At 43.4% G+C, this 18,014-nt stretch overlaps 1 protein-coding gene across 1 annotated transcript in view; it reads left to right on the plus strand.

Annotated features, from left to right (window-relative positions):
- LOC137504817 (uncharacterized) overlaps positions 1-16,715 on the plus strand; it is a 95,348-nt gene extending 78,633 nt beyond the window's left edge. Inside the window, exon 3 of the mRNA XM_068233408.1 lies at positions 15,254-16,715. Within this exon, the coding sequence (XP_068089509.1) occupies positions 15,254-16,178 (925 nt within the window). The 3' untranslated portion in view covers positions 16,179-16,715. The remainder of the gene's footprint in view (positions 1-15,253) is intronic.
- The last annotated feature ends 1,299 nt before the right edge of the window (positions 16,716-18,014 follow it).

An 18,014-nucleotide genomic window follows, 5' to 3' on the forward strand; every position in this document is an offset into this window, starting at 1 on the left:
GAGTCCCAGTATAGGTAGGTAGGCATAGGTAGGAGTCCCAGTATAGGTAGGTAGGCATAGGTAGGTGCCTCAGTAGTTAGCTAGGCATAGGTAGGAGACCCAGTATAGGTAGGTAGGCATAGATAGGTCCCCTAGTATAGGTAAGTAGGTGCCCCAGTAGTTAGGTAGGCATAGGTAGGTGACCCAGTATAGATAGTTAGGCAGGGCCTGGCTGGCACAGTAATAACAATTACCAAGGTCCAGATGCAACAGATAGGGCTGTATAATGTCAGTGTCAGTGAGCAACACACACAAAAAAAACACATCAGGAAAACATTAGCTCTCAAAAGAGCTGTTGAGGGGTGCTATTTTAGAAATAACAATCAGCCAGGTGCAAGCCAAGAGCCTAACTAATCTTTCCCTAGGAGAAAAAATCTGCAGCAGCTCTCCCTAGTCTGTCTATTGGCAGCAGGCAGACGAGTGAGAGGCTGCCTTATATAAGGGGGGGAGTGGCTCCAGGGCTTAGTGTAGCCTGAATGGCCACAATGTGCCTGCTGACTGTGATGCAGAGGGTCAAAGCTGACCCTCATAGTGCATTATGGGGCGAATCGAACTTCCGCAAAAGTTCGCCTGGTGCAGGCGAACACGAACCACCAAAGTTCGCCTGGAACCGTTCGCCGGCAAACCGTTCGCTACATCTCTACCAGGCACAGCAGCCAGTAGAGGAGAATTCAGAAGCCAGGTGAGAGGTGTCTACCATATTAAGTGGGCATTCTGCCCATTCATGTGAAATGCTGTCTATTTATGTGCCTCATGACTGCTGAATTTGTCTTGTTGGGGGACTCATGGTTACTGGATTTGTCTTGTTGGGGGGCCTCATGATTGCTGAATTTGTGTTGTTGGGGGCTTCGTGATTTGTTGGGGGCCTCAAGATTGCTGAATTTCTCTTGTTGGTGGCCTTATGATTGCTGAATTTGTCTTGTTGGGGGCCTCATGATTTGTTGGGGGCCTCAAGATTCCTGAATTTGTCTTGTTGAGGGCCTCATCATGATTGCTAACTGCGAGACTATGGGAAAAGCTGAATCATCATCATATGAGACAATAGCATTAAACCTACCTTGTTTTAGCTTTTTAAAACAGAAAATAAAACTGGTGGGTTCTAAAAAATACATTTTTCAGGAGTAGGATGGATGTAATTGTTTATCTTTACAGTTTATTTTCCATTAGGATTTTCCATAATGTTCATGTATGAGTTAAAATGTTTGTATTTAGTTTAAATTGCTGTTGGCACTTTGCGATAGATAAGTGACTTATCGCCATCACTGTCCTAATCTAATGTCTAATCTAAAGTTCATGTAAAGTTGTCTCCACCCGTGACAACACCCACATTTTGGTCTATGACCACACACATTTTTCGCTGCGCAATGTAGCCCCAATTACGGGGGGGGGGGGTGACTGTGGATAATCAGCACCGGGTGCCAAACCCCTAGGTACGCCACTGTCACAATCTAATCCCTATCATAGGCATAGGTCTATGTATGTATTGTGCAGTGTAGGTAACGTAGTCTAGGTCCAATTTTGTTGGGAATAAAAAAAAAACAATTTTTTTTTCTTTAAATGTGTCTTTTTTTTTTTTTATTAAGCCGCAATCGAACAACACCAAAAGAAACCTCTATTTGTGAAAAATTTATTTGGGTGCTACATTGGGTGACCGAGCAATAAACCATTAACGTTGTGAAGTGCCAAACTGTAAAAAATGGCCTAGTCACTAGGGGAGTATGAAACTCTAGTCCTCAAGTGGTTAAGCTAACAGCTAGATAGCATACTGATTAAAGCGGACCCAAACCAAACATTTTTTTTTTTAATTAAAAATATTTAGTTGCACCACTCTGACACATACAAAGATAAATAAACACTCCTTCAAACCTATGATAATTTCAGTGCATGCTTTTCACCCTTCTCTTTTCATAGCTAGGGTTATACTGGGAGCAGCCATTAGCAATTCCTCCATTGCTGGACACCATCTACTCCACCAGTTTGTCGGAAAAATCCCAGCAATGTAAAAAATTTTATATTTGTCATCATGCAGCTGAAAAAGGCTTCTATTTATTATTATAATTTAGAAAATAGATTTTATTTCTGAAATCTTGTATTTTTAATTTGGGTCCACTTTAAGGGTGTTGCCTTTGATGTAGGGCGTCAGCCTCACACCAGGGTTCAAATCCTGGCTCAAGCCACTGTGTAAAATAAGGAGTCTTTGGGAAAGGCTCCCTAATGTTCCTGGTCAGTGGTCACCCATGAAGAAAACTATCCTATCCTAATGCTGTTTTTGTATGGCACTATAAGCTATTGTATGACCTAAGCAGATTCTGCATCAAGACCAGAGCAGTATATAATTTGCCTTATCTACTACTAGCAGTTGCTATGCCAATACTTATGTCCTGAGACTGCTTACTAAACATATGCAGAGTCTGAAGGTATGGATTGCATATGAGCTTACTTTAACTATTCAAAGCTCTTAATGTTTTACTATACAATCTACTAATTTATCAGTGACACTACTGGTATGCATCAATATCGACAGTGGCATGTGTGTGATTGATGGCCAGGAAGTCTGTTATGGTTATCTCTTGTGAGATGCGGTGTCCAACCTTATATCCACATAATTGCTTTTAATTGATTTTATTTGTGAATGGGGACTGATTATGGGTGCAATTTGTAGTGATATGCACAAGTGCCAATAAAGCTATCAATAATTTTTTTGTGAATCTTTGTGGCTTTGACTAGTCTTTTCTCTACCCTGGTTTCTAAATATGTTATGTTTGGGCACTAGAATCTCCCCTCTCATTACGATATTTGTTAGGAGAAAAGAGCCACTGTGGTAGGAAATATTTTGATTGAATATAAAGCTGTGATCATTTTAACTAAACTATTAATGATTCAGGACTGAATATATAAAGTCAGCGCAGGTCTATAGTAATACAGCTTTCGTCATTTTCTGGTATACAGGATCTTCGAACAAAAAGGTAAAGAAGCTTCCTGGACGACAGGCGGCACCATTTTATTTGAGGTCTTCTATTGACCATTTTACTTTTTCAGGGTTCCCAGTGCACGGGCCCCGTATGTGAGTTTTTCTTTTATCCTTGTTTTTAAATTGTTTTACTTGTTATGTAATAAAGACGGTTTACACTTAGATGTGCCGTACATCTCTTTCATGTCACTATCTTACTGGACTCCCCTTTGGCGAGTCTCTGCGACCTCCGGATATTTTCTATATAACGGAGTAATCTGTGGTGTGCAACATCGCTGGTGAAACGACACCATTTGAAAGTTCTGCGGACCATCTATCAAACTCGTTTACAACCTTATAATGTGGGTTGTTGGAATCTGGTAAGCCTTGCTTCTTTACCTTTTTGTTCGAAGATCCTGTATACGAGAAAATGACAAAAGCTGTATTACTATAGACCTGCCCTGATTTATATATTCATTGCTTGTGTGGACTTTTGGACATTGTCCTTCTCGGCTGCGGTCGCCTTCTGCCTTGGCGCTGACACTTGTTGTTTGATGATTCAGGACTGCTTTGTAAAAAGTTCAGTTTTAAACTCTGTTGCCATCTGAGTGGAGAAACAGACAGTAAACAGCTCCTATTTTATAAATAGAAGCTGTTCACACTTGTCACTCGGATCCATGGGATCCGTTGCAATATGCAGACCGCACTTCTGTGCAGTTCGCGGACCGCGATAATCCCGGGTAGGCGCACGCACTTCATATAGCCTATGGTGATAACGCATCTGCCCAAGGCAGACTTCAAAATCGCATGCAAATTTTATGCAGATGTACTTTGTTCACATTTACTCGAATTATAAAACAAATTGAACATCTCACATGAAAAGAACAGATCTGAAAATTTTAAGCAAAAAAAAAAAAAAAATTGCATACAATGTAATTTTTCACAATTTCACAAATCACACACAAAGTGAGCCTTACCTTAAACATTTCTGTTCAGTGCTCTATTTCTTATTACCCTCCGGATATGTCCATATTTTTAAAAGGTTATAATAATAATCTAATCTCGGTTCTATGCAAAGTGACTGACTTTACCCATCATACTGGAATATGTAAAGCAAAAACATTTTTGAAAATATTAGCAATTTTTGAAATTTACAACAGGAACAGATTACACCTCTGCTTTCTGTTTTTTTAAATAATTTGTCTATGATTTGAGGCATACCGTCTTTTAGGGAACTTCAGACTGGTGCTACCATTAATAGATTCAAGGTAAATGTACCGCACCACCACACTGTGAAAGGGCCCTAATATTTTTAGCCGTAAACGCTGTACAAGATCAGTGGCTTGATTCACAAGAGTGCTAACTGTTTAGCACGGCCGTTTTCGTGCGAATTTTCGCATTGCGCGCGATTGTGAATTTTTGCATGAAACGATAACGTTTTTGCACGCACACGTGAATTTTCACGCAAAATCGATATCGTTTTTGCCTGAAAATTCTCATTTGCGCGCAAAAACGTTATCGTTTCGCGCGCAATGTGAAAATTTGCGCAAAAACATCCGTGCTAAACAGTTAGCACTCTTTTGCGAATCAAGACCCAGATGTTTTACAGTATTTGATGCATGCTTATTTCAGTGGGTGATTCAGACACTACTGATGCATGGAATATAAGCAGGATGCCAGGCACCACCTGGTATTGTTTAAAAGGAAACAAACATGCCAGCCTCCATATCTCATAAGACATAATGAGATAAACATGTTTACATAAAGTGCTACTAATAACTTGTTCGTGGTCCTTCTTTTTTTTTTTTCTTTCCAAGAATCACTAAACCAGTGCTTTTATCTTTGCAAGTGAAGCAGTCAAACAGGAGTTGAAACGGCTCTACTGAAAAGTAAAAAAAAAAGCCAAAATTCTAATTCTATTTGGCTGAGGAAACACAACTGATAACAGTTTGCAGCTAACAAGTTCAAAAGATAACTTTTATCAGTATTTTTATTCTATTATTTATTAGGGATGATCGGAAACAGCTAATTCCGTTCCGCCGGAATTGGCGGATTCCACCAGCACTAAATTCCATCGCTATGACATTTCCGCTGAATTTTGCGAATTTCCGCTGAATTCCGCATTCCGGCGAAAAAATTAAAGTAATGAAACCTTGTAACCTTGTTTATGCTAAATGGTAGCTCATGGAACCTACTGGCTGTTCCCCCGGTCAATGTTTTGTTTTTTCCAGCAGGAGGTGTCACTTTGGCCTCCCTCCACCCTCCTCCTCCTCCTGTCTTGTCTTGTCTTCCAGGGATTTGTAGGATGTCAAAAGCCACATACATTGGCCAGGAATCGAACCCAGGTCAACTGTTCGGAAGGCAGCTATGCTCACCACTATACCACCAACGCTACATGCTGAAGCCAGCCTAGCATTTACCATTGTAATATACCCAAGAGAAAAATGAGCTTGCTTAGGGATTTGTAGGATGTCAAAAGCAAGCTCACATACATTGGCCAGGAATCGAACCCAGGTCAACTGCTTGGAAGGCAGCTATGCTCACCACTATACCACTACACAGCAAAGGACAGCAATTTGAAGTCTGGAAGATTCCAGGGCAAGGGTGGGAAGGATGAAAAGCTAGGTGGCCATGCAACCATTCCTGCTAACCTAAAGCGTACTTGTGTCTTACAACACAGTGTGGTGTCACAGTTCACTTATCTCTTCAACTACAAGAAAGGCGCAGGAGTAGTCTTAGCTACCGTAATATCTATGTATGTGAGCTTGCTTTTGACATCATACAAATCCCTAAGCAAGCTCATTTTTCTCTTGGGTATATTACAATGGTGCATGCTAGGCTGGCTTCAGCATGTAGTGTTGGTGGTATAGTGGTGAGCATAGCTGCCTTCCAAGCAGTCGACCTGGGTTCCATTCCTGGCCAATGTATGTGGGCTGGCTTTTGACATCCTACAAATCCCTGGAAGACAAGATGGGGGAGGAGGGTGTTTTTTCTGCCGGAATATCTTTAATCCTGTTGTTTAAACTTCTTCTAGGGGCGTTCTAGTGATAGGCTAACAAAATTCCGCCGGAATTACGCATTGTTCCACGGAAATTTCACCATAGCGCTATAGCGATTCTGTTCCGTCGCAACGGAACCAGAATCACCACATTCCGTCCGGAATCGCGGAAAACTTAATTCCGCGGAATGCGGTGAGCATTCCTAATTATTATTATTATTATTACTTTATTTATTTTTAAGCTGAATGGTTTTAAGTTTCGCAGCTGTTTAGAATGCAGTCTTGGAAATTCAGACTTTAACCACTTATGTGGCTACAGGCAGTATATCTACATCGGCAGGACTTCAGTTCCTGCCCAGGGATGTAGATATTGATCTATTGTAGCAAATTACCACTGAGCGCTCCCACGCTCACTCCCGCACGCGTTCTTACTGCCGTCTGTTAGTGGGGAGATCAATGAATGGTAACGCAGTTCTCATTCATCTAAGTCCCTGTTTCAATGATCATTATCATCAATGAGATGCCTGTCATCATTGTAATAATGAATGTTACTCATACACACATTACTTCCTGTTAATGCATGATAATGATAATGCATAATGCATCTTGTGGCCAAATAGTAAAATTACCCCTACAAAAAGACATATATACATACATACATACATACATACATACATACATACATACATACATACATACTCATAAATAGTTACCTTAGGGACTAAACCTTTTTTAATATGTATGTTAAGAGGGTATATTACTGTTAATTTAGAAAATATGGGCTTGTAATTAGTGATGGACGCAAAACAGAAAAAATGTACCTTTAATTCCAAATAAAATATTGGCGCCACACATTGTACTACGGAAATATTTTAAATGTTGTAATAACAGGAACAAATGGGCAAATAAAATTTGAGGTGTCATGATCGGTGTCAGCACGCAGAGAGAATCTGATTATTGGCGATCTGCAGTATCACCAAGAATGCAGATATATACCCGATTATTGATGATCTGCAGTATCACCGATAATCCAATATATTGCTAACCTCTGGACACCAGCAAAAGAACACAATAAAGACAGTAATAAATCAGATAGTGTGGAAATGTCCACCACACGGTAATTCCTCAGAGGTGTGGTTACCTCTGAATGGGAACCCCGTGAGTGAGATCCTCTAACCAGGCTGAGTGAGGAATCTCGACCCCCAGCAGTAATCGTCTGCTTGGGGCAGGCGTCTCGGAGAGGCAAGCCTCAGAGATAACCCTCCAGTGGGAGACGTTCCACTGAAGGGAGAAAGGTCAGACAGGCAAGGGTTCAGTAACAGAGATGTCGGCGGCAGTACAGGAGCGGAAGGCAGAAGAGTAAACGATAAACAGGCAGAGGTTGGCAACAAGGATCAGATAGGCAAAGGTACAAGATCAGCTAGAGATAGAGTAGTCAGGGATAGCAAAAGGTCAAAACACAGATAAATATACAACAATATTCCTAAGCTAAGGTGTGAAATCCTTAGTATCAACACCAGGGAACTGCACTAAGGTCTGAGCGCTAACACAGCATGTGTATTCACGACAGCAGACAACTTGCTACTGACAAGCAAGTCCCATATGTAGCCAGAAGGCTCCCCAGCGCCGCCCCATAGCCCCAGCCAATCCACAGCCTCGCTGGAGTCAGCTGACCGGCCTGGTCAGCTGACTCCCCTCCTCAAAGAATAAAGCTCTTGTCTCCTCGCGCACGCGTGCGTCAAGCGGAGACTATTGGCCGGCGAGGGGGACCCCACATGGAGTGAGCGTACGGCGGAGTCCGTCGGGCATGCGGACCCCGCCGGGCATGCGGACTCCGCCGTCCGCATTGCCCCGCTCGGAGATGCGCCACATGGAGGAGGCTGAGAAGCGGAGCACGCTGCCACATGCGTGCTGGCAGCGGGTCCTCCAGCCCTTACATGAGGGTTTTGATTATGGTAGCATTTATTATTTTAAAACTATAATGGCTGAAAACTGAGAAATAATAATTTTTTTTTCTATTTTATTCCTATTTTTTTTTCCAGTTAAAATGCATTTAGAATAAAATAATTCTTAGCAAAATGTGCCACCCAATGAAAAAACATGATATAAATAATTTTGTTGTGATAAGTAGTAATAAAAGTTATAGGTGAATGAATGAAAGAAGCACTGAAAGGGGAAAATTGCTCTGCTACAGAAGGGGAAAAACCCCTCAGTAGTAAAGTGGTTAAATTGAGAATAAGAATATGAGATTCCAGGAATGGTGTATTTACTTCCATTACTAAATCTACAATCTTAGTGTATTTTCAGTTAATGCTTGCTCGGGGTAAGCCACGCAGGAGGTTTTCGCCGGCCCTGCTGGGCCGATTTGTACAATTTATTTATTTTTTCTGCACGCAGCTAGCACTTTGCTAGCTGCGTGAGCACACCGATTGCCGCCGATTCGCCGATATCCGCGTCGCCGTGCCGCCCCCCCCCCCCCCCCCCAGACCCCTTGCGCAGCCTGGCCCATCAGCGCCAGGCAGCGCCAAGGGTTGGATCGGGACTCCCGATGACGTCGTCCCGCCCCGTCGCCATGGCGACGGGGGAAGCCCTTCAGGAAATCCCGTTCTTTGAACGGGATTTCCTGATCGCCCATCGCCAGAGGCGATCGAAGAGGCTAGGGGGATGCCGCTGCACAGCGGCTATCATGTAGCGAGCCCTAGGCTCGCTACATGATTTAAAAAAAAAAAATTACAAAAAAAGGCTGCGCTGCCCCCTGGCGGTTTTTAATAGACCGCCAGGAGGGTTAAAGCAAAAGTTCTGAATAAATCAGGATTTCTTGCAGAAAAGGCTTCACCTTAAGAGTTGTGCCAGGGAGGGGATTCAGATAAACACAAATACATTTTAGTGACAAGCGTTAAATTCGGGCTGTGTGATTTTTTTAAGTAGTATATATATTTTATCATTGCATTGTATTGTTTAACTAAAGTCTGTAAAGCTATGTGACCTGTATAAAGCAATGCTTTATTCATTCCTCAGTGACTTCTAATATCCATATAATATACAGTGGGGAGGGCCGTTCTAAATCTGACAAAGAGCTGGCAATATTCTGTATGATCTTCATACTGAATTATGTTATTCTCTACTGTAGAATGATAAGTTCTGTGTTCCAGTGCCAGAAAAAAATATCCTTGGCATGTCTGCAGTGAGCTTGAAGCTAATGAGAAGTGGCTACTGGGCCTCTGCTTATGGGGTTTCCTCTCCTGTGAAATTCCTTGCACTGCCTTCAAGGAGTTCTACAAAGAGAACTCTGCATTGTAAAGTTTCACTCTGACACCAAGGAAAGCCTTTCCTGTATTCCTGTCACCTCTGTCACACTAGTGTGAATGATCTAACAACTCACATTTGTATCTAGACCCTCGAGGCAGTTTGATACATGTCAATGAATCTCACCAAAGCATTTAATCTATCACAAATCCTTCTGTATTAGGTTTCATTAATCAAATGAACTTCAAAGACAATAATAAGCATATGCAAAATTGCAAGTGTAACCTCTGTGAAATCTATCCAGGTGGCAGCACATCAGAAAGCAAAATCTTGGACTAGATTTTACTTGCTAATTAAAAATCAAAGAAAAACACATTTTAGTTGTTTTAGGTCATTTTGTTGAACGACGGGGTCAACTGCATATATTTTTATGTATGTTTCAATATTTCGAGTGTGCATGTTGCATTTTACTTCTAAAAGGATTTGCTCACAGAAAATTAGGACAAAATAGTAACAATAATATTAGGTACGGATGGATGGTAGCAGGATGAGTCACCCACATTGAATACTATTACCCTGAGGAACTCTAGAGGAAATCCTACGCCTGCTGCGTTTTTATTTTACTGAATTTCCTTCCTGAGGCTAATAAGTGAAAAGTTCATCAGTTGCATATGGCCACTTCATAATGTTATTACAGGTATGCATCCATTACAGATCTGATGTACTAAGAATCTCTGAGCTAGTAGTCATTGAAGAGCCTAAGTAATTCTGCAATTTAGTTGACATGTGTACATAACTGAAGCCATAGTTTATCCACTATCGGTCAAGCATCACACATAATTTTACCAGTCAATATGCTAACTGTGTAACACACGTTATGCAGTTTGAGTGATAAGGATCATACAACACACCCACATTAATTGGTGACAACTATCAGTCATTTAGGCCAATCGTAAACTATCAGCTACAACTATCGGCGCCTTTGGGCACCCAGGGTTAGGGCTAGGTATTAGGTGGGGAGGGGTAGTTAAGGTTAGGCATCTACACAGTGGGATAGGCATTAGGGGGTGGGGGTTGGGGTTAGGCACTTAGACCAAATGGTTAAGATTAGGATAGGTGCCATGTAGGGCATAATAAAATATCAGTAATTTAAATTACCAATATGTTAATATTTAGCGACACCACCCGGTGGTGCTGCATTATGTTCTTATATCCAGAGGCTTCCCTCTTCTTCGGTAAGTAGGCGTTCTCTGACCCGAGGATGGCCTTGGGTTCTTTTTAAGGCTTGGTCCACAGTACAGTGGGTTCGTGCCATGCACGGTAAAGGTACCCATACACTCGTCAGATTAGCAGCAGATAGATCATCAGATGGAATTCTTATCTATCTGATGTGTAAAAGGAACATTTTTTTACTAGAATAGAATTCCAATAGATTTCAGTTTGATCTGATGGCATTTTTTTGCCATCAGATTTCCATTAGGGCCAATGCAAAATGATAAGCAATCTCAACAGATCGACCTAGATTTTCCACCCTGCCAGTTCGATGGAAATCGATCGAAATCGGCCGTCGATCGGTCGATTGGGCAACTGAGTGTATGGGCCCCTTAACTGTAGAAGTGCTGTCGCCATCCATGGCACAAACCCTTTGTTCACAGGACATGCACTGTGTTCACTGCATCCTACATGTTATAGAGACTTTGAGACCTCCTGAGGTCTTACTAACCATTGCTGATCTGCCTATTGTTAATTGATTTTTTATGTTGTATAACAAGTCACAGGAATGATCCAGGAATAGCTATTTCTATAGTGAGCTACACAAAGTGATTAAAGCAGCTATTTCTCTTCCTCCCTAAATGTAATGGTAACCATTTCTGGACTGCAATCTTCAAGTAATTCCAGAGAATTTCAGTAGGGTAAAATCTGAGCCCTGACTAGGCAATGTAAGGATGTTCACCATTTTCTTCTTCAGCCCCATTTATGGTCAGTTTTGCTGTATGCTAAGTTCAAGCTATAGAGCTGGTTCACACTAAGTCCAGAAACGTATCCGTGGCTCCGTTTTTAAAAACCGGAGCCACGGATAGCAATGTTAAAAATAGCAGCCATCTTCACCCAAACAAAAAACGGATCCGTCTGCATTTGCGTGACCCCGTTTTCAAAACCTGAACGTAAAGGTCCGTATCTGCTGCATTTTCACACAATGCATATGGAACCTGATACAGGGAGGGGTAGTGGCAGGCAATAGGAAAACAGATCTTCCTCTACACAGGCAAATTTGCACAAAACACGGATGGCCGGAACTTCCTTCTCCTCCTCATCTCTGACAGCTTCTTGTTGACAAGTTGGGAGAGACAGCATGCAGCAAACATGCCGAGGAGCTTCCAGAATGTGGAGGACTTCATAATGGCTGTCGAGGAGCGGCCAGAGCTATATGACAAATGGCATGAGAAGTATAGCGACTTCCATCATGTCAGGAACATGTGGGAGGAAATCACCAAACAGTTCGTGCCAGAGTATGAGAAGTTTCCACGCAAGAAACAGGCCAAAGAATGTAATTGTGCCCTCATGCCTATTTTGGACATTTGTTTTTGCGATATGTTTTTAATGTGTCCCTCCAGTGTCTCCTACTGCCACTCTCTACCCCTTCCAGTGTCTCCTAACTGCCACTCACTGCACCCCCTCAAGTGTCTCCTAATTGCCACTCACTGACCCCCCTCCAGTGTCTCCTACTGCCAATCTCTGCCCCCCCCCCCCCTCCAGTGTCTCCTGCCACTTCCTGGCACCCCTCCAGTGGCTCTTAACTGCCACTTTCTGTCCCCAATGTTGTACACCACACAAAAAACTGTTTTTAAAATGTATTAAATAAAACTATTGAAAACAAAATGTAAATAGTAAACTTAAGTAAAAAAACTGTATAGAAATCCACCACCCCCCAAAAAACCCCAATAAAAAACAAAAAAAAAGTCCCCCCAATGACGCACCACAATGTCTTGATATGGGAAGTACCCCTCACGCGACCAGAAGTACCCAGTCAAGCAATCCCAATTCCTCTGGGCCTGAATCCTACCCCTAGTCACATACCGGCAAATTTGCGGCAAGTAGTCCATATCAGTATGATGGAGATTGTATCCTTGCTCGTGCAGAACAAAGTTGTGAAGGATGCACGCTGCCTTCACTACAGCTGTTGCATTGGCAGGGCTCAGCTGTAGCGGTGTGTGGAACATCCCCCACTTGTTCGATATGATGCCAAAGATGCACTCTACCATCCTATGAGCCCTTGTCAACCGGAAGCGGAAAACACACGTTGCCGGTGGTTGAGGCCTCTCAGCCCGTACGGCCTCATAACTAGAGATGGCCCAAACGGTTCGCGCGAACATCGCTGGTTCGTGTTCGCGATTGAATGCGAACTTTATGTGAGTTTGACCCGCCCCCTATACTACATCATTTGGCTTAACTTTGACCCTCTACATCAGTCAGCAGACACATGGCAGCCGATCAGGCTGCACTCCCTCCTGGAGCCCCCCCCTTATAAAAGGCAGCAGCGTCGGCCATGTTCTCACTCTGTGTTCTGCTGTATTAGTGAGAGAAGGGAGAGACATTGGAGAGATAGGGAAAGCGATAGTTAGGAGGTCTGTTAGCTTGCTCCTTGCTGATATATGTTGCTGAAAAGCACCACCAAAACAGCTCTTTTGAGAGCTAATGTTCTTGTGATGTGTTTATTTTATTTTTTTTTCTTTTTGTGGCCCACTGACACTGCATATACAGCCCTGTCTGTTGCAGCTGGCCCTTGCTAATTGCTATACTGTGCCAGGCCCAGCACATTTAGTGCCTACCTTTTCACTGCACCTGTATGTGTGACAGCTGTATTGTAATACCAGTCACTGTATACCTTTCACTGCACCTGTGTGACCGCACGCTGTTTCATATACCAGTCCTTGCAAACCTGTTAACTGCACCTGTGTGACAGCTGCACATTGTATTGTAATACCAGTCACTGCATACCTTTCACTGCATCTGTGACTGCACATTGTATTATACCAGCAGTCAGTGTATACCTTTCACTGCACCTGTGTGACTGCACATTGTTCTACCAGCAGTCACTGCATACCTCTTCACTGCACCTGTGTGACTGCACATTGTATTAGTCAAATCAGTGCATGCATTTCACTTCATCCCCCTCCCAATATGGACAAAACAGGCAAAGGCAGAGCCAGAGGCAGGCCACCCGGCAGGTCTGTTCGAGGTCGTGCTGTCGTGATTTTGTGCGACCAAAGTAAAGTGTTCAGAAAAAGGCATGTGCCTTCAACCCCCAATATTGTCAGCACTCATCTTCCTCAGCTTCCGCATGGAAGCGTGAAATATCTTCCTCCTTCTGCTCTGATTCTGGCACCCCACTTAACACTCCGTCGGCAGCCATCACCAAAGTGCCATCATACCAGGGCTCAGCGGTGTGGAAATATTTTTGTGTCTGCCTCAGATAAGAGCAATGCCATCTGTACTCTCTGCCACCGAAAATTGAGCCATGTAAAGACCAAGACTCGCGTAGGGACAACTACCTTACGAAAAGCACATGATTGTAAAGCACAAACTGCAATGGGATGACCACCTGAGAAAAACCAGCACACAAAAGCAAAGCCACACACCGCAGTGGAAGATACCAGGCCACAATTATTTCTCAAAAAAGGTGATACCCAAACTGTACCGTGGTATTGAAAGGCAAGTGGTGTCATCTCTGGCACACAGCGTTGGATCAAGGGTCCATCTGACCACAGATGCCTGGTCTGCAAAGCACGGTCAGGCCTGCCCGAAGACTGAGTCAGTCCCCAAACACAGCATCTCTGCCTGGACGCCGTGTGACTGCCTGACCCAAGACTAAGTCGGTCCCAACACAGCATCTCTGCCTGCAGGTTGCTTGACTGCCTTCTCCGCCACCATCAACAGGGTCCAGGACTCCAGGTGGATTCCTGAATTTTTAAGGCCGCTGCTAGCAACAGCCGCTATAATAATTTTTCTGGTGCGTGTACATGCCTGCCTAATTTTTCTGGATGCACTGTGGCTGCAACAACAAAACAAAAGGCATGTACGTGTCAATTGCCCTTCGTGATCGTTACCTTGCCACGGTGAAGGGGCTTGCGTATCACAATGAAGCAATGACCGACTAAATGAGTGGTGGGGGCACATCTGACTCAAGAAGATAATAAGGTTGTTGCTTCATTGTGAACAGACCAAATTCGAACAGCTGGACACCCAGTAACTGTTGTTCTGTCATTGAGCTTCCTCAGCCTGACCATATGGGCTTGAAAACCACCATCGCCTGCACTCTCGCCATGATACGTACCTCCAGCACGGTCATCACTACACAAAATGCTGTTTGCGGTGCATTACACAGTGAGTTTGGTCTGTCAGTGTGAAGCAGTACACTAATTACACCCCCTGATCCATGTATACACACGCAAGATGTTTTCAAGCACTTTAGGCCTCCAATTTAGGAATGCAATCTGATTTCTTCCCTTTAGGGATTATAACCCTGCTCTGCGTCAAATCCGGAGTGTTAGACCCCCTTGAAACCTATTTTCCATCACTTTTGTGGCCAGAATTAGTGCTTTTGCCCACTCTGAATGTTAAATGTAGACTTTTGTGTAGCTTTGTCCCATTGCCAGGAACCTGGAAAGAAATAATGAGAATGTGCTTATTTTGGTTTTTGTTTCCCCCAGTTGAAAAAATTAGGACAAAATGGAGAAGTATTTGGGACAGTTTCGTGACGGAGTTGAAGGTGGAGAAAAAAGACCAGAGGACTGGAAGTGGCACTTCAAAAAAGGACCCCATATTGCCACACATGTCTACTCTGCTTCCTACGACCACTTGTACAAGCGGGAGAGTGAGTGGTGTTTTTTATAACATATACTTTCAAACGCTGATATGTATCTGCTTTCAAAAAAGTAACCATGCAACTCCTTTTTTTAGGGAACAGTGCACCTGTACTTTTGGACATCTAAACATTGCTGTTTCTTTTCTATCCACAGCACTGAAGATAACTTTGAAGCACTCCTGGATGATTCAAATAATGCACGTGCCCTTGAAAGTTGGGATGCATCTCCTGAAGCAAGTGCAGAAGGTTTGACAACCATCAACGTGGATGACATAGCAGCGGATGATGAGGATTGTATGTCAGTAGAGCCAACAACCGCATCAACATCCATATCACTACCGGCCGAACAACCTGATACCGAAGAAACTACTACAGAAACCCCTCGTTCAGAACCCAGGCGCCCATCTGTTTGCCCTGCAGTTGCTCATGGACTGGGCAGATCAGCAAATGTTCAGATGGCTGGAGCTGTTTCCAGCTTGGTGGGAATGATGCGGAATCAGGAAGCCATGGTTTCCCGAAGGCTACATGATAGTGCTAGTTCCTCGCTTTCACAACAATATCTACAACACATTGATACCCTTAAAAAGAAATTGGACTATTCAAACCAACAACTCCAAAAGGAAAGGCAGCTGTTTCAGGAGCAGCTTCAATCTATTGGCATGCAGCATCGCCACAAGATTGATCGCCTAATGCAACACCAGAACAGCCAGGTTTACTATGCAGTGATGTCGCTTTTGGTATTAATGGAACAAATCCCACGACATAGGTTAATACAGTGCCAATGTAGTTTACTGGAGGCTGTCAAAAGTCACTTAGATTTCTCAACACCACCAAGTAGGCCACCAAGCGCATGGCAACCATCTCCCACTCAGCCATACCAGGGTCCACCTCCCTCTCAGCAATACCAGGATTACCATCCAGGACTTCCCACAGGGCCTTCTTTCCCTCCCTCTAAGGCAGAGCAATGGCCCATTTATACCCAGCTATGTGGTGGCATGCAAACAAGCACTCCAACTACTTCTTCCCAGAGCACTAGTGGAAGCTACCACTTTTTCCCTAAACAAGAGCCAAACAAATAGGCAATAGTGAGACAGGCACTGTCAGGCATACAGTTGGTGTGCTAATGTTCTGATTTCAATACTATTTGTAAGATTGTTCTGTTAAATATCTTAGGTTCAGCTCCTCAAGTATGTTGCACTATGTAGCTGCTCAGGTGTGCAGTATACTTCACTTTCCCATGGCCCCTGGTTCAATAGCTTTGCTACCTGCACTTCAAGAACAGCTGATCAACACAGGTTCATCTTCAAGTGAGTGGACTTGTGGTGATCCTTGGTCTTGAATTACAGGTAGCTGAAGCTGGAGAATCAGGAAGTGTGTGGAATACACTTGGTGTACACTGGTTCTGTTAAATATCTTAGTTTCAGCACCTCAAGTACTTTGCACTATGTAGCTGCTCAGGTGTGCACACTTGCCCCAGGCCCCCTGGTGGCAGGCATTGTCTGCCACATGGCTGAAGGAGGGCTGGCCCCTCCCAAGCCATTGACAACGGCACAATAGGCAAGACATGTGGTCTAGTGGAGGGTCGAGTAAAGATACACAATGGTAAATGACTTGAAAACAGCACTAGAATGAGCAGCAACTACATTTTCAAAAACTGAACTACTCTTTCAAGTTGGAAGTTGAAGTTTTGGTACTTTTGTAAAGAACACTTTAAAAAATAAAGTTTTTAGTTTTGAACAAAATGGTCTCCTCCTCATCTATACAACATGCAAACTGTTTATAGCTATAGAATTCATTACATCCCGCAAGGTGATCAGGAGTTGTTCCTTCGGGGTGATGGACTTCCACAGGCGAGTGTCTTTCTTCTGAAGATGAGGCCTCAGGATCTCCAGAAGTTTATCAAAGCTTGAAAATAGTGGACATAACCGTGAACCACGAGACAAATGAGGGGACAGCACAAGGTAAGTACAGGTAATAGATAATCAAGGGTACTTACACACTGACAGACATCCGGCAATACTTGAAGAACTTTGGTGGATGTTGGCGCAGGTCTTCGTATAGCATCGAACTGGCCTTTCTGCTGCCTCTCTTGTAAGAGGGGATGCACCCACCATCGTCTCCTCATTGAGTGCAGGAGGTTCCCAGAATAGTAGAGGAAGACCCCTAGCCAGGCAAGATTCAGCCAGTACAAAGAAACTAGGGGGTCCATGGCCTTGGCTGGTCTGCTCTGCTCTGGTACTGTTCCTTCCTGCTGACTCTCCGGTGAAGTGTGCTCAAACAGGTTTTGCAGACAACAGACATCAATGCCACTCCCTCCCAAAACACTTCCCCCTGTACATTACAAACATCCTTATATGGTACTAAAGTAATTTCTTTACAGCATAACCACTCCAAGTTCCCTCCTATTGTCCCAAATCCACTCCCAGAGCCCCCTCCACTACATTCCCTATGCTGCTAAATGGTTAAATCATTGATTTTTTTCAACCATAGCCACGCCCACATCCCTCCCACTGACGCACATTGGCAAAAATGATTGTTTATTTGCCAAAAAAACCTCCTACTACCTTCCTAGTGGCCAATATCCATAAACAATCATTTGTTTGCGTTTTTTGGGGTGAAAACAGAATGGAAACGGATACAAAACGGATGCATTTTTTTTGCAAATCGGATCCGGTTGCGTTCTGTTATGACTAGACCTGTTTCCGGATCGCAGGCTCTGTCCTGCAACCGTGCCTAGTGTGGACCTAGCCATAGTAAGATTGGAAGATACACCTTCCTCCCATTAATGACTTTCTGGCAGAAGGCTGCAGGTAATTGGTAATATTTTGCTCCATAGTCCCTACTATATAAACATCACCACAGTGGGATGCTATCAAAACAAGTACAATATCACATGCTTTACTGTATGTATGAGG

Source organism: Hyperolius riggenbachi, chromosome 4, assembly GCF_040937935.1.
Source record: "Hyperolius riggenbachi isolate aHypRig1 chromosome 4, aHypRig1.pri, whole genome shotgun sequence".
Taxonomy (NCBI): domain Eukaryota; kingdom Metazoa; phylum Chordata; class Amphibia; order Anura; family Hyperoliidae; genus Hyperolius; species Hyperolius riggenbachi.